This window comes from Cebidichthys violaceus, unplaced genomic scaffold (genome assembly GCF_023349555.1).
Source record: "Cebidichthys violaceus isolate CVI_PGR_0920_01 unplaced genomic scaffold, fCebVio1.0.p SCAF_35, whole genome shotgun sequence".
Taxonomy (NCBI): Eukaryota; Metazoa; Chordata; class Actinopteri; order Perciformes; family Stichaeidae; genus Cebidichthys; species Cebidichthys violaceus.
In genome coordinates this window covers 2,642,035-2,668,944 of record NW_027176539.1, presented here as the reverse complement: position 1 = coordinate 2,668,944, position 26,910 = coordinate 2,642,035, and the positions used below count along the sequence as shown (strand labels likewise).

Below are 26,910 nucleotides of genomic sequence, written 5' to 3'. Positions count from 1 at the left end.
AGTATTGATTATCTTGATTCTTATTGTCGGGATTATATTTATATTTTAATACATTCACGTGTTTTGTTCCTGTCGGTCTCTGAACGCCTCACCGTGTGTATGTGTCCCAGCGGACCTGAAGGCAGCACAGTCTGTTCTGATCGATGATTGGCTGCTGTTGTTGTGGGCGCGGCTCCCGTTGCTATGGGAACGTGTCTTAAGGAGGGATTTGTTAAATCACAGTTTGAGACTCTCGGAGCGTCGCGAATCATGCTAACATGCTAACATGCTAACCCGGGAATATTTACCGGGAAAAGAACGGGAAACCAATCAACGGAAACGGTAGAAACGATCCCCCGCAAGGGCTGATGGGAAACTGAGGATAAAGTTGTTGTTTTTTTAAACTTTTGAACAGTCTCCGTTCACTTGCTCTGCTGCTAGCCTGCTAACGGCTAACAGAGCTGCTAGCAGTTAAAAAGTTTGTGAGCTGGTGGAGGTGAGACAGGCCAGGAATTAGACGGACCCATGACGAAGGAAGGAGTTAGACACACCCCGATCCTGTCTGTCCTGTTCGGGATGACGGACGAGTCCGAGCCGGTGGGAGGAGCTCAGTTTATTAAAGGTACAGGTACACAGTTTATTAAAGGTACAGGTACACAGTTTATTAAAGGTACAAGTACTTCACTCTTTAGTTTATTAAAGCTACAGGTACACAGTTTATTAAAGGTACAAGTACTTCACTCTTTAGTTTATTAAAGGTACAGGTACACAGTTTATTAAAGGTACAAGTACTTCACTCTTTAGTTTATTAAAGGTACAGGTACACAGTTTATTAAAGGTACAAGTATTTCACTCTTTAGTTTATTAAAGTTACAGGTACACAGTTTATTAAAGGTACAAATACTTCACTCTTTAGTTTATTAAAGGTACAGGTACACAGTTTATTAAAGGTACAAGTACTTCACTCTTTACTTTATTAAAGGTACAGGTACACAGTTTATTAAAGGTACAAGTACTTCACTCTTTAGTTTATTAAAGGTACAGGTACGCAGTTTATTAAAGGTACAAGTACTTCACTCTTTAGTTTATTAAAGGTACAGGTACGCAGTTTATTAAAGGTACAAGTACTTCACTCTTTAGTTTATTAAAGGTACAGGTACGCAGTTTATTAAAGGTACAAGTACTTCACTCTTTAGTTTATTAAAGGTACAGGTATGCAGTTTATTAAAGGTACAAGTACTTCACTCTTTAGTTTATTAAAGGTACAGGTACACAGTTTATTAAAGGTACAAGTACTTCACTCTTTAGTTTATTAAAGGTACAAGTACTTCACTCTTTGGTTTATTAAAGGTACAGGTACACAGTTTATTAAAGGTACAAGTACTTCACTCTTTGGTTTATTAAACGTACAGGTACACAGTTTATTAAAGGTACAAGTACTTAACTCTTTGGTTTATTAAAGGTACAAGTACTATATTATATTATTAATAACACTAAAATACTTCATATAAAACTAGTAACAAAGACTCATGAAATGTAGAATTATTTATTAAAGGTATTCTAAAAATAGGATCAACATGGTTACTGTGTTTATGTTTCAGTTAGTTATGATATTATGATCAGTTTATTGATCAGGTTATTGATCAGGTTATTGATCAGTTTATTGATCAGGTTATTGATCAGGTTATTGAGGTTATTGATCAGGTTATTGATCAGTTTATTGATCAGGTTATTGAGGTTATTGATCAGGTTATTGATCAGTTTATTGATCAGTTTATTGATCAGGTTATTGATCAGGTTATTGAGGTTATTGATCAGGTTATTGATCAGGTTATTGATCAGGTTATTGATCAGGTTATTGAGGTTATTGATCAGGTTATTGATCAGTTTATTGATCAGGTTATTGAGGTTATTGATCAGGTTATTGATCAGGTTATTGAGGTTATTGATCAGGTTATTGATCAGGTTATTGATCAGGTTATTGAGGTTATTGATCAGGTTATTGATCAGGTTATGGATCAGGTTATTGATATGGATATAAACAGATATATGAACGGTACTTCATGTTTCTACAGGTTTCATAGTATTATATATATATATATATATATATATATTATGTAACTGTTCAGCAGTGATACTAGCTACTGAAGAAAGAATATTTTCACAATAATAATAAAGAAATAGTTTAATGTTCAGTTATCCAGATTGATGTAAGTATTTATTACTTAGGCATTAATATGTTTTGTTCTACAGTTTGTTATAAAGTCAAAGACTTCAACCTGTTATTATATCAACCTTTAAAACATCTGATTTATAGATGTTGTAATCATTGTTTTCTGCTTCATAGTTGTTCTCAGATCAGTTTCTAACCTGTTTGTGTCTCTAACAGAGCGTCTGTACTTCGCTACGTTACGCAGTAAACCTAAGAGTACGGCCAACACTCACTACTTCTGTACCGACGACGAGTTCAGCTACGAAAAGTAAGTTCAGACTATATATGTGTGTGTGTGTGTGTGTGTGTGTGTGTGTGTGTGTGTGTGTGTGTGTGTGTGTGTGTGTGTGTGATTATATATTGCGCTGTCATGAGAGGGAGTGTCATCAATGGGAGATACATCCCCTACCAGTGGTTGCAGCAGAGACTACAACCCATCATGGCATCGGGGGAACAAACTACAATTCCCATAGTCAGCAGGGCAGCCGGGTCCAAGGCTGCTGGTCAGCTGAAAGAGATCTGATGACCCTGGAGAGGGAAGGAGCGGACGCAAAGAAAAAGACAATGAACCAGTAGAAACCAGTAGAAACCACCGCTTGTTGCCTTGATTTGTGCACCCACACCATATATATATATATATATATATATATATATATATATATATATATATATATATATATATATATATATATATATATATATATATATATATATATATAACACACACACACACACACCAGTGTTTCCCCTAGGTTTATAGCTTTGGGGGGGGGGGGGCAGACACCGACACTTAAAGGAATCCTGGTGTTGATGTGTTTCTTTTGGTGACAGCAGTCAATATAACAGCTGACCTATTATTTTAACTGTACATTGAACTAAACACCAGAACACTGGGCTCTTGTCTGTACTTGGACCCGGAGCAGGAGAGTGAGTGTTGCCATCTTCACCACATGGGAGCGTTTAAAAAACGCAGATATTGTTGTCTGTTCTTCAGGTGGTTGACGCAACATATTTTCCAACGTGCGTGCGCAGGGACGCCCCCCTAATATAATGGTTGGGGAAACACTGTATATAGTTTATGATCTATGATCTCTGTTTCAGTTTCTATGCAGACTTTGGTCCTCTGAATCTGGCCATGTTGTACCGATACTGCTGCAAACTCAACAAGAAGCTCAAGGTGAGTTCACTGATTCACTCTGTCACGACATGATTCACTCTGTCTCGTTATGATTCAGTCTGTCACGTTATGATTCAGTCTGTCACGTTATGATTCACTCTGTCACGACATGATTCACTCTGTCACGACATGATTCACTCTGTCACGATATGATTCACTCTGTCACGACATGATTCACTCTGTCACGACATGATTCACTCTGTCACGATATGATTCAGTCTGTCACGACATGATTCACTCTGTCACGTTATGATTCACTCTGTCACGACATGATTCACTCTGTCACGACATGATTCACTCTGTCACGTTATGATTCAGTCTGTCACGACATGATTCACTCTGTCACGTTATGATTCAGTCTGTCACGTTGTGATTCACTCTGTCACGATATGATTCACTCTGTCACGTTATGATTCGCTCTGTCACAACAGGATTCACTCTGTCACGTTACGATTCACTCTGTCACGTCATGATTCGCTCTGTCACGACATGATTCACTCTGTCACGACATGATTCACTCTGTCACGACATGATTCGCTCTGTCACGTTATGATTCGCTCTGTCACAACATGATTCACTCTGTCACGATATGATTCACTCTGTCACGACATGATTCACTCTGTCACGACATGATTCACTCTGTCACGATATGATTCAGTCTGTCACGACATGATTCACTCTGTCACGTTATGATTCACTCTGTCACGACATGATTCACTCTGTCACGACATGATTCACTCTGTCACGTTATGATTCAGTCTGTCACGACATGATTCACTCTGTCACGTTATGATTCAGTCTGTCACGTTGTGATTCACTCTGTCACGATATGATTCACTCTGTCACGTTATGATTCGCTCTGTCACAACAGGATTCACTCTGTCACGTTACGATTCACTCTGTCACGTTACGATTCAGTCTGTCACGTTATGATTCACTCTGTCACGATATGATTCACTCTGTCACGTCATGATTCGCTCTGTCACGACATGATTCACTCTGTCACGACATGATTCACTCTGTCACGACATGATTCGCTCTGTCACGTTATGATTCGCTCTGTCACAACATGATTCAGTCTGTCACGTTATGATTTATTCTGTCACGTTATGATTCAGTCTGTCACAACGTGATTCACTCTGTCACGACATGATTCACTCTGTCACATTATGATTCAATCTGTCACGACATGATTCACTCTGTCACGTTATGATTCAGTCTGTCACGTTATGATTCAGTCTGTCACGACGTGATTCACTCTGTCACGACATGATTCACTCTGTCACATTATGATTCAGTCTGTCACGACGTGATTCACTGGAGGGAGGCATCCTCACGGATCAATGTTATTGATCCGTTGTTGGACTGGTTGACTGATTCTTGTGGTCATGTGACTTCTTCTCTTCTTCTCTGCAGTCGTTCACTCTGACCAGGAAGAGGATCGTTCACTACACCAGCTTCGACCAGAGGAAGAGATCCAACGCCGCCGTGCTGATTGGAGGATACGCGGTGAGTCATCAGCACGCTGAGCTATACAGTGTGTGTGTGTGTGTGTGTGTGTGTGTGTGTGTGTGTGTGTGTGTGTGTGTGTGTGTGTGTGTGTGTGTGTGTGTGTGTGTGTGTGTGTGTGTGTGTGTGTGTATATGTATATATATATATATTATTTTTACCTTACAACATGGTTCTTAAGAAATTAATGTTTGTTTGTAAACAGGATGATGTTTTCTGTGGGCGGAGCCTAAGTGGAGGCAGAATAGCTCACGTTAGCTAACCCTTGCTAGCATGTTTGTTGTTTTGCTTTTTAAATAGTTTGTGTTCTGTGGCTACAGTTAGCAGAAGGCTAACCCATTAGCATCATTTCTCTATGTCTCTGAAACAAACACATGTTATTAAATAAAACAGATGTTGACAAACTGCATCATTTGCAAATGAAAATACTCAATAAATCACAATATGTGAGAGGGAGGGGCTCGTGTTCCTGTGTCGTGCGTCATGTTTAGCCTAGCTTAGCATAAAGACTGAATCCAGCTGAGTCACTGTTTACCTGTGTGTCTCTATCAGGTGATCTACCTGAAGAAAACTCCAGAAGAAGCTTACAGAGCTCTGACGTCTGGTTCCAACGCCTCCTACCTGCCCTTCAGGTGAGTCCTCCACTGCAGCAGTACTACTGTAGCACTACTACTCTAGTACTACAGTGCTAGTGCTACAGCAGTACTACAGTAGTACTCCTGCTGGTCTGCTGAGACACTGTGCGCAGTGAGAACAGGAAGTCACTCTGGTAGCATAAAGAGAAGAAGACGTTTGTGTCTGTGATCAGAGACATGTACGTATAAAGTTGTTTTGAAGCTTCAGTGTGGAGGATAAAGAGCTCGTTTATGGTTATGTAACAGAAGACTGTTGTTGAATGGATTAAACATGAGGAGGCCACGCCCACTGAGTGACACACGCCAGTGAGACGTTCACTGACCGTCAGACTGACTGATGCCTCTCTCCAGATCACACTGTGTGTGTGTGTGTGTGTGTGTGTGTGTGTGTGTGTGTGTGTGTGTGTGTGTGTGTGTGTGTGTGTGTGTGTGTGTGTGTGTATACACACACACACACACACACACACACACACACACACACACACACACACACACACACACACACACACACACACACTTATGTGTTTAACACGGGTATAAAGCCGTCAGCGTCTCCAGATGTTTCCAGGTGTTAGCTGACAGGCTACATTAGCACAACACACTACACAGCTGTCAGGAGGACAGTTGCATTGTGGGTAGGAGCCCAGTCTTTAACGAGGAAGAAGAGCGATACAGTCTTTGTTCTATTAACAGAGTAAATCCTCACAGGAAGTGAACCTCCAGCTCTTTAGATACAAAGTGAACACATGATGAACGTGTGGAAATGACCCGGTTACTAATTTAAATATTTCCAGTTAACATGGTGAGCTTATCTGTCATGTGACTCTCTGAAGATATATTTGAACATCCCAGAGACATGAGGCACTGAAGTGAGACGCTGCAGTGATCATGAAGATTATACAGTGAAGTGAACACTGACGTTCAGCTGTTAAACGGCCCAATAAATACATGAAGTTTGGTCTAAAGTTGATCCTGGACCAGCTGTGTGATGATCAATAATTAGAGATGCACCGATCCGATATCAATATCTGTATCGGTCCCGATATAGGAAAAAATTCTAGATCGGGTATCGGTGACAATGTGACCGATCCATAAAGGCAAATCTATTCAGTCCAATTATATGCGTTGTGCTCTGCGTAACGTCATGCGCTAGTGAACCGGCCGCATAGATTGTTTTCAAAATGGAGCGAGCGAAAGGATCAGCCATCTGGAACCGGGCAGCCGCTCTCAGTTGTCGGGGATAAGGGATTCCGGCTGCTAGTTAACCACCCGGAACCACGCTACGACATGGTAAGCCGAAAATATTTGTCGGAGACGGCGCTACCTGAACTGCACGGTAAAGTGTGCAAACACATATTGAAGGCGATAAAAGATGTCAAATCGATAAGTTTCACGACAGACATCTGGAGCTCCGACGTTTCCCCTGTGTCACTTTTAAGTTTAACAGCACACCGGCTGGATGAAACTTTTGTGCCACACAGTGCAATGTTAAATGCAACAAACTTTCGTGGGTCGCACACCAGCGAAGCGATAGCAGCTAGCCTGAAGGAAATGTTTGACAAGTGGCAAATTCCGTTGAGCAAAATCCACGTGATTCTGAGGGACAACGCCAGCAACATGAGAAAAGCGATGGACAACCTGGGGGCGCGTAGCGTCGGCTGCGTTTTTTAAATCGATTCAGCACTGTTTTTCTCTATTAGATCGGTATCAGATCGGTATCGGTCGATACTAAACCTCAGATATCTGTATCGATATCGGAAGTGAAAAACGTGGATCGGTGCATCCCTATCAATAATCAATAATAATGATCAATAATAATGAAGTGTGGCAGGTTTAGCTAGAGATCAATACATTAATATCAAGTGACATCAGCTGTGTGTTGATCTGCTGGTCTCTGTGTGTCTCTTCAGAGACGCTTCCTTTGGGAATTGCACCTTCAACCTCACGGTGCTCGACTGTCTGCAGGGCATCAGGAAGGTGAGCTGTGATTGGCTGGATGTCAACTGTCATCATCAACTGACATCATCAGCACTCACCTGAGCGTCACACACCTTGTGTTTGTGTTTCAGGCTCTACAGCACGGCTTCTTTGACTTTGAGATGTTTGACGTGGACGAGTACGAACACTACGAGGTAAAACATCACAGTACTGAGGTGGTGATACTGACACCAGTACCTGTACTACAGGTACTAGAGGTACTACCTGTACAACCTGTACCTCTCCTACTACCAGTACTCACAGTATTTATAACCCCAGAACAGAGACTCTCCATCAGTCTGACCTGATGGAAGCTGTTGTTTCCATTGTCGACGATGAGCTGCAGACTTTCTCTACTCTGTTGGTGGACTTGAACCTATGTGTTTGTGTTGGTGGACTTGAACCTATGTGTTTGTGTTGGTGGACTTGAACCTGCGTGTTTGTGTTGGTGGACTTGAACCTTCGTGTTTGTGTTGGTGGACTTGAACCTGCGTGTTTGTGTTGGTGGTACTTGAACCTGCGTGTTTGTGTTGGTGGGACTTGAACCTATGTGTTTGTGTTGGTGGGACTTGAACCTGCGCGTTTGTGTTGGTGGGACTTGAACCTGCATCTTTGTGTTGGTGGGACTTGAACCTGCGCGTTTGTGTTGGTGGGACTTGAACCTGCATGTTTGTGTTGGTGGGACTTGAACCTGTGTTTGTGTTGGTGGGACTTGAACCTATGTGTTTGTGTTGGTGGGACTTGAACCTGCTTGTTTGTGTTGGTGGGACTTGAACCTGTGTGTTTGTGTTGGTGGGACTTGAACCTATGTGTTTGTGTTGGTGGGACTTGAACCTGCGTGTTTGTGTTGGTGGGACTTGAACCTATGTGTTTGTGTTGGTGGGACTTGAACCTGCGCGTTTGTGTTGGTGGGACTTGAACCTGCTTGTTTGTGTTGGTGGGACTTGAACCTGCGTGTTTGTGTTGGTGGGACTTGAACCTGCGTGTTTGTGTTTCAGCGGGTTGAGAACGGAGATCTGAACTGGATTGTCCCGGGGAAGTTTGTGGCCTTCAGCGGACCTCATCCTAAAACTAAGATAGAGAACGGTGAGTTGACGGAGAGACTCCTTTAATCTGTCAACAGGAGGAGGATATTATTATTATTATTATTATCTTTATCACACCTCGGGGGGCGTGTTCAAGCTGACATGTCTTGTTGTTGTGTAACACCTGTTGATGCTCCGCCCCCTACAGGTTACCCTCTCCACGCCCCCGAGGCGTATTTCCCGTACTTCAGGAAACACGATGTGACCACCGTCGTCCGTCTGAACAAGAAGATCTACGACTCCAAACGCTTCACCGACGCCGGCTTCGACCACTACGACCTCTTCTTCTTAGACGGCAGCACGCCCAGTGACATCATCACACGCCGCTTCCTACACATCTGTGAGAGCACGGACGGCGCTGTGGCTGTCCACTGCAAGGGTGAGGACTTCCTGTCCTGAACTACCACTTCCTGTCCTGTAGGATATCTTCCTGTCCTGTGGGATGTCTTCCTGTCCTGAATGATAACGTTGTCTCTGTCTCTGTGTGTCAGCTGGTCTGGGCAGGACAGGCTCTCTGATTGGCTGTTACCTGATGAAACACTACCGCTTCACAGCAGGTGAGGCCATCGCCTGGATCCGGGTGTGCAGACCGGGCTCTGTGATTGGACCACAGCAGAACTTCCTGGAGGAGTGAGTCCCTGACTATTGAGCTCAGATACAGTAATACTGTGTACTGCAGTAATACTTTAGTACACAGTATTACTGCAGTACACAGTAATACTCACAGTGTTTGTGTTTACAGGAAGCAGGCAGCGCTCTGGTTGCTAGGTGACAGCCAGCGGTCCCAGAAGGCTAAGCTGGAGGAGAGAGTGATGTCATCTCACCTCATCACCTCTATGGATGACCTCACTTTAAACTCCACCCACAACAGTCTGCACGAGGTCAGAAACACACACACACACACACACACACACACACACACACACACACACACACACACACACACACACACACACACACACACACTATATGAACAGAAGTACAATAACATTTGGTTTGAATCACTTTAAACAGATCAGGTTCTTGTTAACAGCAGTATTCTTCACATAGTATCAGTTATATTTCTACTATCTGTGCTCAGTGTGTGACTTTATTTAAACGTTCCACTGCTGTGCAACATGAATAAAATGTTCCACACGTTTCATCAACATGTGTGTCTTCTGTCTTCATACAGTCAGAGCATGTGAACGCAGCTCCCACTGTTCATCAGTATAATGCACCGTAACTCAGACAACGGTTACCCGGAGATGTCCGGTAGTCTCCGGTGAGAGACGGCCGGTGCGCGTTGTGACTCCGTCTCTTTTGTAGTCCTCTCCTCTTCGTACGACTCGTGTGTTCTTCTGGTGACGGTGCGTCTGGAGGGAGGCTCCTACGTGACGTCATTCATGATCCTGATCCTGATACGGTTGACCGTGGCTAAGTGAAGATCAGGGCCGCCTTTCAATCAGAGGGTCAGCGGTTCGATCCCCGGCTCCTGCTCTACTAGTCTCATGTCAATGTGTCCTTGAGCAAGACACTTAACCCCAAAATGGCTCCTGTAGCTGCGTCTACGGTGTGTAGATAGATACTGAATTGTAAGTTGCTTTGGATAAAAGCGTCTGATAAATGACCGTAATGTAAATGTAATGTAATCCTGAGAACGTTCCTCAGACCGACGTCTTCTCAACACTAGTCGTCCTCAGTTTGTATCTCTCCACTTCTCTGTGGCGTCTGTTAGCTTGTCTTTAGTTTATCTCTACTTCTCCACACGCTGCATCAACGTAGTGATGAAGACTCCTCCACCGCTGCCAGTGAGCAACGGACTTTCAAAATAATAATAAAAAAACCAAACTGCGTTAATGCGATAAAATAATTGTCGGCGTTAATTAATTAATTAACGAATGCGTTAACGTGTTAACTTGCTAATATATATGTATATATGTATGTATATATATATATATATATATATATATATATATATATATATATATATACATGTGTGTGTATATATATATATATGTATATATATATACATGTGTGTGTGTATATATATATATATATATATATATATATATATATATACACACACATGTATGTATATATATATATATATATATATACATGTGTGTGTGTGTGTGTATATACTGTGTATATATATATATATATATCTATAGACACACGTATATGGAACACATCAGTGGTCTCATGGTGTGTTTGATTCGTCCACCAGAGTGAGGCGGTGGACAGCGGTCCAGCCCTGACTCAGGGAGACAAACTGAGAGCCTTAAAGAGCCGGAGACACCCCCGACCCGCCACCACAGGAGCTCTCAGGTACCAGGTCCAAGACCAGAACCTCATGTATATCTTGTGTATTAGTAAACAGAGGGATCTGCCTCGTTTAAATAACTTGCTTTAACTGAAGCCACGCCCACTTTCTTTCAGAGTGGAGGAGATGAAGGTTCACAGCAGGTCGGCCTCTCAACCGCTCAGGTACCTCTGAACACCTCCGTACATGAATCATGACTTTAATGAGCTACGTTAGCTACATGCTAACGGAGCTCATGACAAACAGTAATGCTCACTAACGAGCCGTTTGTAAAAAAAAAAAAAACTGTCACGTTCAACAGTTTTTATATTAATGTAACAACATCCAAATGTGTTCTTGATGAATATTTCAAATACTTTTAAATACATTTATTTGTGGATTTTTATTAAATTGATTCCAAACAAGAACTGTTTGTGTGCATCACAAATATATTTGTGAATCTTATTTTGTATACATTTATTTATAAAATATCTTTCATTAATATCATTGATATTGAGATTTGTCATAACTCCAGGAAACATCATCCAGGATGTTCTTTGTTGTACAAGTCAGATTAAATGAAACTAAAGAGTCTTCACTGATACTAAACAGTAATCACTACTAGTAGTATGATGTGTTGATCATAATATGTGTCACTGTGTTTAGATGGTCAATGGGTGGTCAGGGCCCCCCCTCCCCCCTCAAGCCCTCCAAATTCCCAGCATCCTCTGCTTCTGCTGCCGCCAAGAGGATCGGAAGAAGTCCGTCATCAACGGCGTCCAACATCAGGAGGTCAGTGTCACCGCTCACTTCCTGTCTCACTTCCTGTCTGACTCAACCTGCTCTTCATCACCAGCTCCTGTACTACCTGTCAGTACTTCTACACAGACTGTACTACCTGTTACTAACATTAAACCGCTACTGTCACACTTCTTAGGACTAATACACATGTAGTAGTATCTGTTTGTACCATTCAACAACTTGCAGTACTTGACAGTACTAATACACCTCGAGGAGTAGATCTTAGTGCTCAAACACACTTAACAGGAGCTGTTTGTACTGATCTGGTAGGTTGTACAGTTACTGCCATTAAACAGCTTGTAGTTTATTTTAGTTCAAGTACACAGTCAGTAGTACCTCTTAGTATTAATACTCAGCTGGTACTATCAGTACAGCTTGCAGTAACTGTTACTACCAGTATACAGTCTGCAATATTTGTCAGATAATCTTAAGATTATGCCTTAATACTGAAGAAGCTGTTGGTGCCTAAACGGAACATGTCATGTAATCCAGATTTAAACTGGTGTGAACTGGTTTAAACTGGTGTTTTAAACTGGTGTGAACTGGTTTAAACTGGTGTTTTAAACTAGTGTGAACTGGTTTAAACTAGTGTTGTAAACTGGTGTGAACTGGTTTAAACTGGTGTTTTAAACTAGTGTGAACTGGTTTAAACTAGTGTTGTAAACTGGTGTGAACTGGTTTAAACTGGTGTTTTAAACTGGTGTTTTAAACTGGTGTGAACCGGTTTAAACTGGTGTTTTAAACTGGTGTGAACCGGTGTTTTGAACTGGTGTGAACCGGTTTAAACTAGTGTTTTAAACTGGTGTGAACCGGTGTAAACTACTGTGAACCAGTTTAAACTGGTGTTTTTAAACTAGTGTTTTAAACTGGTATGAACTGGTTTTAACTGGTGTTTTAATTCGGTGTGAACTGGTGTTACTGTGTTTACATCTCCCGCCCTCTCAGTTATGTGTATATTGTGTGTTGTAGGTTGTGTACATGTGTTAATGTGTGCCCCCCCCCCAGCTCTCGGTTGGCCTCCTCTCTCTCTGATCTTTACGCTGTGGACGCTGAGGACTCCTCCTCCCATGTGTCTCTCAGCTCCTCCCCCTCTCCTCTGGCCCCACCCTCTCTGTGTCGCTATGGTAACGGGCCCCGCGGTGCACAGCACGAGGTCAACAACAACAGCAGCAGGCCGGGCCCTCAGGACTTAAGGGGCCCCGGGCCCTACAGCGTCCTAAAGGGTCCTTCAGGACGTTACCTAAGCCGCTCCATACCTGTAAGTCCTTAGCTCCGCCCCTCTCTGCTCATTGGTTGTCTCTGTTCTGACATCATTAACACACTGGATGAAGCTGATAATTTGAGTTTAATAAATGATAATAACAAGAAAAACGTTACATCAAAGGAAAAGATTTTCTGCTTCTATTCAAGTTTATCTGGAATATAAAATACCAAGTTTATCTAGAATATAAAATACCAAGTTTATCTAGAATGTAAAATACCAAGTTTATCTAGAATGTAAAATAACAAGTTTATCTGGAATGTAAAATAACACGTTTATCTAGAATGTAAAATAACACGTTTATCTATAATGTAAAATAACACGTTTATCTAGAATGTAAAATAACACGTTTATCTGGAATGCAAAATAACACGTTTATCTGGAAAGTAACATAACAAGTTTATCTAGAATATAAAATAACAAGTTTATCTAGAATGTAAAATAACACGTTTATCTGGAATGTAAAATAACACGTTTATCTGGAATGTAAAATAACACGTTTATCTGGAATGTAAAATAACACGTTTATCTGGAATGTAAAATGACACGTTTATCTGGAATGTAAAATAACACGTTTATCTGGAATGTAAAATAACACGTTTATCTGGAATGTAAAATAACACGTTTATCTAGAATGTAAAATAACAAGTTTATCTAGAATATAAAATACCAAGTTTATCTAGAATGTAAAATAACAAGTATATCTATAAAATAACAAGTTTATCTTGAATGTAAAATACCAGTTTATCTAGAATATAAAATAACAAGTTTATCTTGAATGTAAAATACCAGTTTATATAGAATATAAAATAACACGTCACATGACCAGGTGTGAGTCACGTGTTCTATGTAGTCAGTCACGTGACCAGGTGTGAGTCACGTGTTCTATGTAGTCAGTCACGTGACCAGGTGTGAGTCACGTGTTCTATCTAGTCAGTCACATGATCAGTGTGAGTCACGTGTTCTATGTAGTCAGTCACGTGACCAGGTGTGAGTCACGTGTTCTATGTAGTCAGTCACATGATCAGTGTGAGTCACGTGTTCTATGTAGTCAGTCACATGACCAGTGTGAGTCACGTGTTCTATGTAGTCAGTCACATGATCAGTGTGAGTCACGTGTTCTATGTAGTCAGTCACATGACCAGTGTGAGTCACGTGTTCTATGTAGTCAGTCACATGATCAGTGTGAGTCACGTGTTCTATGTAGTCAGTCACATGATCAGTGTGAGTCACGTGTTCTATGTAGTCAGTCACGTGACCAGGTGTGAGTCACGTGTTCTATGTAGTCAGTCACATGACCAGTGTGAGTCACGTGTTCTATGTAGACAGTCACATGACCAGTGTGAGTCACGTGTTCTATGTAGACAGAGTCACATGACCAGTGTGAGTCACGTGTTCTATGTAGACAGAGTCACATGACCAGTGTGAGTCACATGTTCTATGTAGTCAGTCACATGACCAGTGTGAGTCACGTGTTCTATGTAGACAGAGTCACATGACCAGTGTGAGTCACATGTTCTATGTAGACAGTCACATGACCAGTGTGAGTCACGTGTTCTATGTAGACAGTCACATGACCAGTGTGAGTCACGTGTTCTATGTAGACAGAGTCACATGACCAGTGTGAGTCACATGTTCTATGTAGTCAGTCACATGACCAGTGTGAGTCACGTGTTCGATGTAGACAGAGTCACATGACCAGTGTGAGTCACGTGTTCTATGTAGACAGAGTCACATGACCAGTGTGAGTCACATGTATATATGTGAATATATACATATATACATAGTCACTTATATACATAGTCACATATATATATATATATATATATATATATATATATATATATAGAGACACAGAGATGATATTTGACGGCTGTCTTTATGTTTTTTCTTTCAGTCTCTTCAGTCTGAGTACATCCAGTACTAGAACTACAGAACTCACCTGAAGACACATTACCCACAATCCCCTCTGTCTAGAATGCTCAAAGGGAAACTAATAAAGCAGCTCAGTGAGCGAAGGGACTCTCATAACATCTGCTCACACTGTATGTTAATGAGCTGTTTGTAAATTAGCTGTATGTTAATGAGCTGTATGTAAATGAGCTGTACGTAAATGAGCTGTATGCTAATAAGCTGCATTTGACAGTGTTATATGTTAATGAGGTGTATGTAAATGAAGTGTATGCTAATGAGCAGGAGTCTGAATATGATTGATAATGATGATCATCTACAGAAGAAGATATATTTAGGTAAAGATAGATTTTATATTTCTTATTTGTGACAGAAGAAGATATTTTTCTTTTGTTTTTTTTTAATGAACTGAAGGGTCAGACGATGACATCATACTTACAGTATTTACTTCCTGTCTCTGACCAGTGGTCGGTCTGTGTTTATGCTTTTATAATCAACAGCAATAATAGTAACAGTAGAAGAAGAAGGGACCCAAAAACTCAGGAAAACTGCAGCAGCAACATTTGAAGTTTAAACAGTTTGTCTTCTTCTCGTCCTCATGAATCTCTTCTTCTCCTGAAAGTCCTTAATGAGCAGCTAGTAAAGAAACCAATGGTGACTCACATGACGCGTCGTGACTCACGTGTCGTGACATGTCGCGACTCAAGAGACGTGACATGTCGTGACTCACGTGTCGTGACGTGACTCACGTGTCGTGACTCGCATGGCGTGACGTGACTCGCGTGGCGTGTCACATGGCGTGTCACATGACTCGTGTGACTCAAGAGCCTTTCTCGGCGGTTGATTAGATGTTTCCTGCGTGACTTCCTGTCCTCTGACAATCGTCTTTCTTAATCCTACCTCTACATTCTTACATTAACCCTTAAAGACCTGGGGAGGAAACAACACAGACCTTTTCAAAATAAAAGCTCCTGGGACGAACAGGAAAATTAATTGATTGAAACAAACCACAAGTTAATTGGTTTGAGGAAAGTTTGTGAGCGTACGACTTCCTGTGATTCAGTTATTTATCAGAAACGGTTTCTCAGACTTCGAAGTGCCTTAAAGATGTCAGGATCTTCATTTTCATTCACCACAGCAGAGGCTTTTATTTTGGAATGAACCACATCCTGAGTGATATTTAAATGAAGAAGTTGTTGCTGATCCTGTATTTTGATGTTGAAGTATTTTATTGAAGGGAAAAGTTATAAAATAACTTTCAGATGTACGTTTTTATGAGACAGAAAATAAACTATTTACTTTTCTGACTTCTGTTTCCTGTTTTCATATTTGTGTGTTAAAGACGTGATGACATGTAAGGTACTCAAGTACAAACTCGAGGTACTTCTACTTCACTTCCCTCTATTTCACTTCATCTCAGAGATATACTGTAGTACAAATATTTTACTCATCTGACGGAGATGAGGTCAGACATGTTGGACACTATGAACTCGGACGTGTCACCTGAACTCTTCACCTTCACTCAGGTGACACAAACCAGAGAAAGTGACTTTGGTCACATGACTCCTCAGAGCTCATCACTCTGATCAACAACAGTCCCTCAGTCTGTTATCACACACTGATGACAACCAATCAATCAATCAACCTATCATCATCATGGCTGACTAGAACTACAGGTTGATCAACAAAGATGGAGACAATAAATGAACAGTGAAATTATTAAGACACCCTTTATTTTCTTTAAATCATTTTAATTGATCCTGAAAGACGAAACAGAGAATGTGTTTTCAGTCATAAAAACAGTTTCATCTTCCTGTAAAGAGACAGAAACGTCTCAGTCCGTCCTGCAGAGGGCGCTGTGGTCTGTAGACTGATGACCTCACACTCAGAGAGAAGGGGGGAGGGAGAGAGAGAGAGAGACAGAGAGAGGGAGAGACAGACAGAGAGAGAGAGAGAGACAGAGAGAGGGAGAGAGAGCGAGGGAGAGACAGACAGAGAGAGAGAGAGGGAGAGAGAGAGAGAGAGACAGAGAGAGGGAGAGAGAGAGAGAGTGAGAGAGAGAGAGAGAAGGAGGCAGAGAGACAGACGGACATCAGGCTTCAGAGGAGGCGTTCTGTGTTCAGATCTTTGGAGGGTTTACAGACTGCTTTGTTCCTCGTTCGTTCATTTCTTCATCGACTCTTCAGACTGAGATGTCTCCTCTGTCTCTTCTCGCAGGTAAAATTATTCATATTATTTATTATATTTTAATACATATTTTTTACTGTCAAGTGTGTATCTTCTCACCCTTTTGTTCTGTTGAATGAGATTTATTGACGTTTTATTCTGAAATCTTCAGTCTGATGTTAAACTATTGGTTCATGTTGTGTTTGTTTAAAACTGCATAATAATAATTTAAAGAGGAAAACGTGATGAAAGGAGAAAGAAGTTTATCAGAGTTAGTAAACAGCTGGTGACTCTGCGAGGGGTCACGACCCAGAGGTTGAGAAACTGTCATGGATTTATTTAATTTGATCAGTTTCTGTTTTAGCCTTTTACAGTTTTAAACATCACGTCTTTGTGTTTCATGTCGAGCTTCAGATAAAAGATGAAAGTTATTCAACAATATAACAGCAGCTTTGAACCTCCTGATAACAGCTGCACCACAATGGATTCAGGGTTTATTTTCAAAAGCTCTCAGTGAGCAAGACTCCAAAGGGCAGTAGGGCCAGCAGTCAGGTAATAGGTATCACACAGGTCATGTTACCGACATGTTACATGTCGGTAACATGTCTGTTACCTGTGTGATACATATCTGTTACCTGTATGATACATATCTGTTACCTGTATGATACATATCTGTTACATGTCTGTAATCTGTATGTTACATGTCTGTAACCTGTATGTTGCATGTCTGTAACCTTTATGTTACATGTCTGTAACCTGTATGTTGCATGTCTGTAACCTGTATGTTACATGTCTGTAACCTGTATGTTGCATGTCTGTAACCTGTATGTTACATGTCTGTAACCTGTATGTTGCATGTCTGTAACCTTTATGTTACCTGTCTTTAGCCTGTATGTTGCATGTCTGTAACCTGTATGTTACATGTCTGTAACCTTTATGTTGCATGTCTGTAACCTGTATGTTGCATGTCTGTAACCTTTATGTTACCTGTCTTTAACCTGTATGTTGCATGTCTGTAACCTTTATGTTACATGTCTGTAACCTGTATGTTGCATGTCTGTAACCTTTATGTTACATGTCTGTAACCTGTATGTTGCATGTCTGTAACCTTTATGTTACCTGTCTTTAACCTGTATGTTGCATGTCTGTAACCTGTATGTTACATGTCTGTAACCTGTATGTTGCATGTCTGTAACCTGTATGTTGCATGTCTGTAACCTGTATGTTGCATGTCTGTAACCTGTATGTTACATGTCTGTAACCTGTATGTTGCATGTCTGTAACCTGTATGTTGTATGTCTGTAACCTGTATGTTGCATGTCTGTAACCTGTATGTTGTATGTCTGTAACCTGTATGTTGCATGTCTGTAACCTGTATGTTGCATGTCTGTAACCTGTATGTTGCATGTCTGTAACCTGTATGTTACATGTCTGTAACCTGTATGTTACATGTCTGTAACCTGTATGTTACATGTCTGTAACCTGTATGTTGCATGTCTGTAACCTGTATGTTACATGTCTGTAACCTGTATGTTGCATGTCTGTAACCTGTATGTTACATGTCTGTAACCTGTATGTTACATGTCTGTAACCTGTATGTTACATGTCAGTTACATGTCTGTAACCTGTATGTTACATGCCTGTAACCTGTATGTTACATGTCAGTTACATGTCTGTAAGTGTTTGTTTCTAATGACCTGTTATGGCTTTTTACAGTTTTGTCCAAACTTCTTTTTTCCTGTTGAATGTAAAATGTGTTCCTTATTCATCTGTTGAATGTCTTTGAATAACACAGACTGCATGCTTTCTTCCTGCCTTTCATCTATTTCATTGTAAAAGGTTTCCTGTTTTTATTTAATTTTAAATCGTTGAGCTCCAGAGTCTGTCTGAAATGTTTTTATTAATATCATGTATAACATGTTTCTAGATGAACAGGTTGAAGAGTCGTTCTCTCTGTTTGCAGCCGGTTGATGAATTGAAGTCACACCTGTATTGTTGTTGTTGTTGTTTATCTTCCCAGCTGTGTTGCTGATGTCATCGTGCTGCGTTCAGGGTCTGCATGTGGAGGTGTTTCCCAGAAGGCCTCTGTTCAGGCTGGGGGAGCATCAGCAGCTGGTGTGTCGGGTCCAGGACTGTCCCACAATGCCGAGCGTGTCCTGGTCCGTGCTGTGGGACCGACCTCAGACGGCCTCCGTCAGCACCAACGGGACCTGGTCTGTGATCAGCTTTAACCCCGTGATGATGGAGCATGAAGGAGATCTGCTCTGTAAAGTCGGCTGTGGAGGAGAGAACAAGCAGATCAAGACGACTGTGCAGGTTTACTGTGAGTTCACACACATGTACTCAAGTACTGTACTTAAGTACACATCTGAGGTACTTGTACTTTACTTCAGTACTTTCTACTTTTATTATCATCTTGTCTTCCACTACTGTACTACATATCAGAGGTACATGTTGTACTTTATACTGTACTACATCTCAAAGGTACATATTGTACTTTATACTGTACTACATATCAGAGGTACATGTTGTACTTTATACTGTACTACATATCAGAGGTACATGTTGTACTTTATACTGTACTACATCTCAAAGGTATATATAGTACTTTATACTGTACTACATCTCAGAGGTACATATTGTACTTTATACTGTACTACATCTCAGAGGTACATATTGTACTTTATACTGTACTACATATCAGAGGTACATGTTGTACTTTATACTGTACTACATCTCAAAGGTATATATAGTACTTTATACTGTACTACATCTCAGAGGTACATATTGTACTTTATACTGTACTACATCTCAGAGGTACATGTTGTACTTTATACTGTACTACATATGAGAGGTACATGTTGTACTTTATACTGTACTACATATCAGAGGTACATATTGTACTTTATACTGTACTACACCTCAGAGGTACATATTGTACTTTATACTGTACTACACCTCAGAGGTACATATTGTACTTTTGCAGCCTTCCCATCAGCCCCTCTGATCCTGGGCCAGGACCACCTGAGTCTGGGGGTGGAGTCTGTCCTCACCTGTCAGGTGTCTGATCTTTACCCCGCTGAGCTGCTGACCCTCAGCTGGCTCAGAGGTGACGTCGTCCTGCAGAGCATTATGGGAGATCCTGGATCCGTCTCAGTCCGGTCTGAGTACAGATTCACCCCTCTGGAACTGGACTCTGGAGGAAACATCAGCTGCAGGGCCACGATGGAGCTGCAGGACCTGCCAGCCGAGGACAAGACCAGATTGACCACTGTCCTCCTAAACCTGCTCTGTGAGTCCTCCAGTGTCTGTCTTTAGTTCAGACCGTTGTTTTACATAATTATTCATTGTCCCTCAGGACTGTTCATTGTCCCACAAGACTGTTCATTGTCCCACAGGACTGTTCATTGTCCCACAAGACTGTTCATTGTCCCACAAAACTGTTCATTGTCCCACAGGACTGTTCATTGTCCTACAAGACTGGTCATTGTCCCACAAGACTGTCCATTGTCCTACAAGACTGTTCAGTGTCCCTCAAGACTGTTCATTGTCCCACAGGACTGATCATTGTCCGCAAGACTGTTCATTGTCCCACAGGACTGTTCATTGTCCCACAAGACTGTTCATTTTCCCACAGGACTTGTTCATTGTCCCACAGGACTGTTCATTGTCCCACAGGACTTGTTCATTGTCCCACAGGACTGTTCATTGTCCCACAGGACTGTTCATTGTCTTCAACTCAAAACCCTTACAAGATAAATATATTTAAGTAAACTGAACGTGTGCTTCTAATGATCTACAACGTATAAACATCCGTCTAACAGATCCTCCTCTTCCTCTTCAGATGCTCCTGTTGTCAAGACGACATCAGACTCTGTGTTGGTGATGGCCGGCTCTCCGCTCACTCTCACCTGCATTGCGGAGGGAAACCCCGATCCCACCGTCACCTGGAGCTACAGGTGGGCAGACGGTCGGTCTGAGGTACGCGGTCGAGGCCGACAGCTGGTCCTCACGGCGGTGACTCCGTCTGAGGCCGGACGCTACGACTGTGAGGCCCGGAACTCAGAGGGGAACCGGACAGCTGAAGTGGAGGTCACCGTTCACGGTGAGAGTGAAGCTCTTGTTTCATTCACTATCTCTGTGCAACTGGAGACTGACATACCTGTCTCCTCCTCCACCAGCTCCGCCCACCAACACCTCCCTCTCAGTGAGTCCAGGTGAGGAGGTGCTGGAGGGTCAGCAGGTGACGTTGACCTGCCGCTCAGACGGAGCTCCGCCCACCACGCTGGTGCTGAGGAGGGAGGGGGCGGAGCTCCAGAGGACTGACCCCGCCTCCTCCTCGCTCTCCTTCAGCCTCTCCTCTGCCCAGCTGGAAGACTCCGCCCACTATCAGTGTGAAGCCTCCAACCAGTACGGATCCCGACTGGTCTCCAGCTCCGTCACCGTCTCAGGTACTGGTTTACTTCTACAGCTTCATCCTTGTTTCATGCTTATTTTATTGGGAATTTTAGATTCCGGTTCCGTTTTATTGTGAGGCTCAAATCTTTTATTTATAATAGTTTTAAAAAGTTCACGTTAAAAGCTGATGCTTCAAAATAGAAATAGCCAGCTTGCTAATTCCACCATGCTTTAATGCTACACTGGTTACAGAAAATAAGGACGTTAGCTTGCTACAACAGCCACAATGGTAACGGCAGACATTAAAATGGCCGACGCTCTGACATCCAGATATATTGATTTGAATGGGACGTCCCATCTACACCTTTTTATGTTACGATAGTTTAAGGCTAATGTTACAATGCTAATATTTAAAGATATTATTTAAAGTTAGTGTTTAGAGTCACTTTACAATGCTAATGTGCAAGTCTGAAGCTAATTTTGAAGCTAATGTTTAAAGCTAATGTTTGAAGCTAATGTTTGAAGCTAATGTTTGAAGCTAATGTTTAAAGCTAATGTTTGAAGCTAATGTTTAAAGCTAATGTTTGAAGCTAATGTTTAAAGCTAATGTTTGAAGCTAATGTTTAAAGCTAATGTTTGAAGCTAATTTTAGCTACAAACAACTTAATAACAGTCTGCAGAATAATCCAGACTAATCTTTCAGTGTTGATCTTGTCAGCTCACCCTCTGCAGGTGGAGGTGAGTCCAGTGGTCTCACCAGCAGAGAAGGGTTCAGGTCTGGTTCTGACCTGCAGAGCCTCCGGATGTCTCCACCCTCCCATCTTCACCTGGAGGACAGACGCGGACCGGATCGTCCTCAGAGGGACGGAGCAGGACGGACTGTCCTTGCTTCACCTGCAGGACCTGGACCTGAAGGATGAGGGAGGATACAGGTGTGAGGGCGAATGTGACTCCGTCATCAGGACCTCGGCCATCCAGGTCCAGGTCTACTGTGAGTCTGAGACCCTGAGGCTGCTTTCACACCTGTAGTGGTTCACCTGGTCCGGACCAAGGAAACAAATGATACTGGTTTTATTTTATTTCCACAGAAATGGAAAACGTTTGTGTTGAAACATCAGAAGTTGAACTTTATTGATCTTTAATCTCCAGATAAACTAGTTTGTTTTTATTGGCCAAATGTCTGAGAGCCAATCAGAAGGAGTTTGTCTTTGTACCATGTGACCCAGAGAGGTTTCCACCCCCTCATCTGTTTTCAGTCTGAAGAGGACAAACTGACCGACAGGAAGTGACATGGCAGGGGAGAAAGAGGCCAAATACCCCCCCAAATACCCTCCCCCCCCCCAAACACACACACACACACACACACACACACACACACACACACAGTGAGTTCCTCCCCCACATAGACAACATACTGGCTCTCCACTGACTCTGAATCAGGAACATTAACTCAAACTTTATGGACCCCAAATGTCCATGATGCCAGAATAAACTGTGAGGGACTTCCTGTCAGCTCTTTATCTCTTTTAAATGTCGACGAATCACTTTAACACGTTAATGGTTCACAGGGATCCGGATCCATTAGAGGCCTCGTCTTTAACCAGGGACCAACAAGTTGTGTCAACAAGTTGTGTGTCAGATATCAGAGTGTCCTTGAACGCACCGTCACAGACACAAAGCTTCACACAGACAGCAGGATGTGTTGGAGATGATCTCTGGTGTTCTTCTTCTCCCAGCATTCCCGTCTGATCCGGTTCTGGAGGATCCTGGTCCCATCCTACTGGGTCAGGAGGCGGTCCTCCACTGTAACGTCAGCAGCGTCTTCTGGGCCAATCAGATGAGGATCCTGTGGCTGTCAGGGAACACAACGCTGATGTCAGAGTCGGTCGCGTTCTCCGGTTCCCTACAGAACATCTCGTCGGTCCTTCGAATGCGGGTCCAGGAGGACCAGAAGGTTCTGACCTGCAGGGCTGAGCTGCTGATGGAGGACGGAGACGTGTGGAGGTCCAGGAGGACCAGCGTCACCCTGCAGGTCCATTGTGAGTGTCTGAGGACCGACTGAAGGCTTTTATTGAGGAGCAGGTTTAGGTTCTGATGATGTTTGTGTTCCAGATCCTCCCAGGAGAACCTCCCTCTCAGTGAGTCCAGGTGAGGAGGTGCTGGAGGGTCAGCAGGTGACGTTGACCTGCCGTTCAGACGGAGCTCCGCCCACCACACTGGTCCTGAGGAGGGAGGGGGCGGAGCTCCAGAGGACTGACCCCGCCTCCTCCTCCTCGCTCTCCTTCCACCTCTCCTCCGCCCAGCTGGAAGACTCCGCCCACTATCAGTGTGAAGTCTCCAACCAGTACGGATCCCAACTGGTCTCCAGCTCTGTCACCGTCTCAGGTACTGGTTTTACAGGAAGGTGGTTCTGACATAGTGGGGGGGGGGGCTGAGGAGTCCAGCTCTTCTTCTTCTGCTTCTTGTCTCTGGGTAGTTGTGACAGATGTTATCTGAAGAGTGGACCTCTCACTCCTCACATGATGCTGAGGACAGAAATAACCTCTGACTCCTCTGTTGAGCAATGTGTCAGACACTTAGAGCCTCCGGCTGCTGATGGAGACCAGACTGAAGTGGACTGAAGTGGTCCTCAGTCTGTTGTTTCACTCAACACCGTTCATTCAGTTTACTGTTGTTTTCCTTTTCAAACACAAAACAATGAATGATGTCAGAGGAAGTTACCGTCAGTGTTCTTGTTATGTTGTGATGATCAAACACAAACTTTCAGTTTTACTTTTGTTCACTTCAGGAAACTTCAGGAAAAACTACAGCTTTCATTGTTTAACAACACGTCTCTACATCTTCAGAGATGAATCTAGCGATCAAGTTTATTGGCTAAAAAATGAATAAGCAAGTATTTTGAGAATCAGTTAGTTTCAGTTATTATAAGTAAGTTAGTCTTGGTCCTGGTACTGCAGGTACTACAGGATCCTGCTGCTCCTCTAATGTTTCTTCAGTCTGTCAGACCTTCTGATCTTCAGGTAGTTTCTCTACACCTCTGTGAGTCATGTGACCAGTTTCTGCATCAGCTGGATTCTGTTACTCTGATCTGGTTTCTTGTGGTCCAGCTCCTCCGAGAAACACCACTGTCCTGGTCCTGCCGTCTACGGTGGTCCAGGAGGGACAAAATGTCACCATCTGCTGCCAGACCGTCAGCTTCCCGCTGTCAGCCGTGGTCCTGAGGAAACTGACCAATGGGATGGAGCTGTATTCAACCAATGGAACCTTCCTATTAGTCAACATGACGGCCAGAGACGCTGGTCTGTACCAGGTCAACGTCACCAACAACCTCGGGTACCAGGTCAAAGTCTTCAGCATCAGCGTCAGGGGTCAGTGAGACCAGTCCTTCAGTTTAGTCTCCAGTCTGGTGGTTTAAAGAAGTTTCAGTAGGAATAAACGGGTTTTATTGTATTCTGAAGTTTCTGTCTCCTTCGGTTCCCACAGAGAGAAGCATCAGTGTTCCTCCCAGTCTCAGCGCTGTCCTCGTCCCAGTCATCTGCATTGCTGCTGGACTAGCAGCTGCTGCTCTGCTCCTCGACTACCTGAGGAGATCCAGGAAGAAAGGTTTCTATCAGCTGCCCCAGTCTGCCCCTCCTTCAGCCTGAGGCTAGCAGGTGGCTACCAAGTCTCTACACGTGGCTACCACGTCCTAGCATGCAGCTATCGAGTCCCAACATGTGGTTACCAAGTCCCAATATGCGGCTACCACGTATTAACATGTGGCTACCACGTTCCAATATGGGCCTTCCAAGTCCCAACATGTGACTACCATCTCTCAGCGTATGGCTACTAATTTGCAACATGTGATTTGAACATCCTTAGCTGTGGCTTGTATTACCCAAAACATGACTACAACTTCTAATATCCCATTGTGTGGCAACTAAGTCCCAATATGCAGCTATCGAGTCCCAACACATTACATTACAGTCATCCAAAGCGACTTACAATTCAGATTCTATCATACCGTATTTTGGGGTTTAGTGTCTTGCTCAAGGACACATCGACATGCGACTAGTGGTGCCGAGGATCGAAGCGCCGATCCTCTGATTGAAGGATGGCCCTGCTATCCACATAGCCACAGTCGTCCTACCTGTGGCTTGTATTACCAAAAACATGACTACCACTTCAAATATCCAATTGTGTGGCAACCAAATCCCAACATGTGGCTACGAAGTCCCAGAATGCGGCTACCAAGTCCCAACACGTGGCTACCATCTCCCAGCGTATGGCTACTTATTTGCAACATGTGGTATCAATATCCTTACCTGTGGCTTGTATAACCGACTGACTACCACTTCTAATATCCCATTGTGGGAAACCAAGTCCCAACTTGTGGCCATATCCTCCTAACAGGTGACTTTGATATCTCAACATGTGGCCCCTACACCTCTACATGTTGCTACCTATTCCCAACAGGGAACCAGCTGTTTTAGTATGTGATTTTAATATCTCAACATGTGCTTACTATGACCCTGTGTGGCTACCATATCCAAAATGTGGCTACCAATTTCCAACACATGGTTGCATCATTCCAGGACACTCCAACATATGACTACTTCCTTTGCACAATATTACAATGCGCCAACTTATTATTGCAAGTATCCAATGCTTGGCTAACGCTCCTCAACATGTGGCTACAAGGCACACTGCTACATAATCAGAGATGCACCGATCGAAACCAGCTGGTTTTCAGCCGATCGGTCACATATTTCAGTCGTTGGTTTGAAAGTGAAGAAGACGTAACAAGTGACGAGAAACAACCGTAAAAACATTTTGAACTACAAAGTTAATCAGACTTTAGTTTCATATTGTAATTCATCCCCATCATGCAGCTGATAACTTCCATTGACTTTAATTATGATGCGTTCAGGTGGTGGTGCATTCAGTGAAAATGAGTACTGGCTGAAGGTGAATCATAACGTTATCATGAGGTGTTCACATGTAATCTGTAAAATGTAGTTTTGGTGATAAACTTGAATAAATCCAGTAGTTTGAGGGAGATGTTTTCACATGAATATAAAATAGATATTAGAGATGAATTATGAACACTGACTTCAGGCTGAAATGATTGATTCTAGTTGTGAGCTGAGACTTTTGATCGGTGCTTCTCTTTACATGATGAGGACATGAACAACAGTGTACTGTCCCTTTAAGTCCTCACAAACAGTCCTGTGACTGTTTTCCTCTGGTTTGGTACTCTACTTTCACTCTTTTATTAAAGATATTTATTTCTTATCTGTGATTGGACTTCCTGAGGACTTTCCAGTGATTCATCAGCTGAAGTTTCTCTTTCACTTTTGTCTCATTCGGTTTTAATAACTGGAAGTCTCCTGAAGACTAAAGACGTTTCTGTTTCAGGGTTTTACTGCTTTAGGTTTACGGGAAAACCAGCTCAGAGGAAGTCGTTGTTGAGGATGAAGATAAATCCTCTTCCTCAGGAGGTCATGTGTTCAAACCTGCAGCACCTTCAGTGAGA

General features: G+C 42.6%; 2 protein-coding genes across 2 annotated transcripts; both read left to right on the top strand.

The window, feature by feature from the left end:
* Window positions 1–237: 237 nt before the first annotated feature.
* On the top strand, window positions 238–16,138 carry cdc14ab (cell division cycle 14Ab). The gene is made up of 16 exons (XM_068725479.1): window positions 238–601; window positions 2,369–2,459; window positions 3,293–3,368; window positions 4,785–4,877; window positions 5,430–5,509; window positions 7,423–7,489; window positions 7,582–7,644; window positions 8,488–8,575; window positions 8,723–8,953; window positions 9,066–9,204; window positions 9,317–9,455; window positions 10,784–10,884; window positions 10,996–11,043; window positions 11,525–11,650; window positions 12,665–12,917; window positions 14,818–16,138. The coding sequence occupies exons 1-16, from the start codon at window positions 505–507 to the stop codon at window positions 14,845–14,847; spliced, it is 1,722 nt and encodes a 573-aa protein (XP_068581580.1). The 5' UTR covers window positions 238–504; the 3' UTR covers window positions 14,848–16,138.
* A 655-nt stretch (window positions 16,139–16,793) lies between these two features.
* Window positions 16,794–26,669, top strand: vcam1b (vascular cell adhesion molecule 1b). The gene is made up of 10 exons (XM_068725384.1): window positions 16,794–17,048; window positions 19,018–19,320; window positions 19,984–20,289; window positions 20,842–21,102; window positions 21,179–21,448; window positions 22,114–22,386; window positions 23,132–23,434; window positions 23,508–23,780; window positions 24,503–24,763; window positions 24,879–26,669. Exons 1-10 carry the CDS (start codon window positions 17,024–17,026, stop codon window positions 25,037–25,039), a joined length of 2,436 nt encoding a protein of 811 aa, XP_068581485.1. The 5' UTR covers window positions 16,794–17,023; the 3' UTR covers window positions 25,040–26,669.
* Window positions 26,670–26,910: the final 241 nt, after the last annotated feature.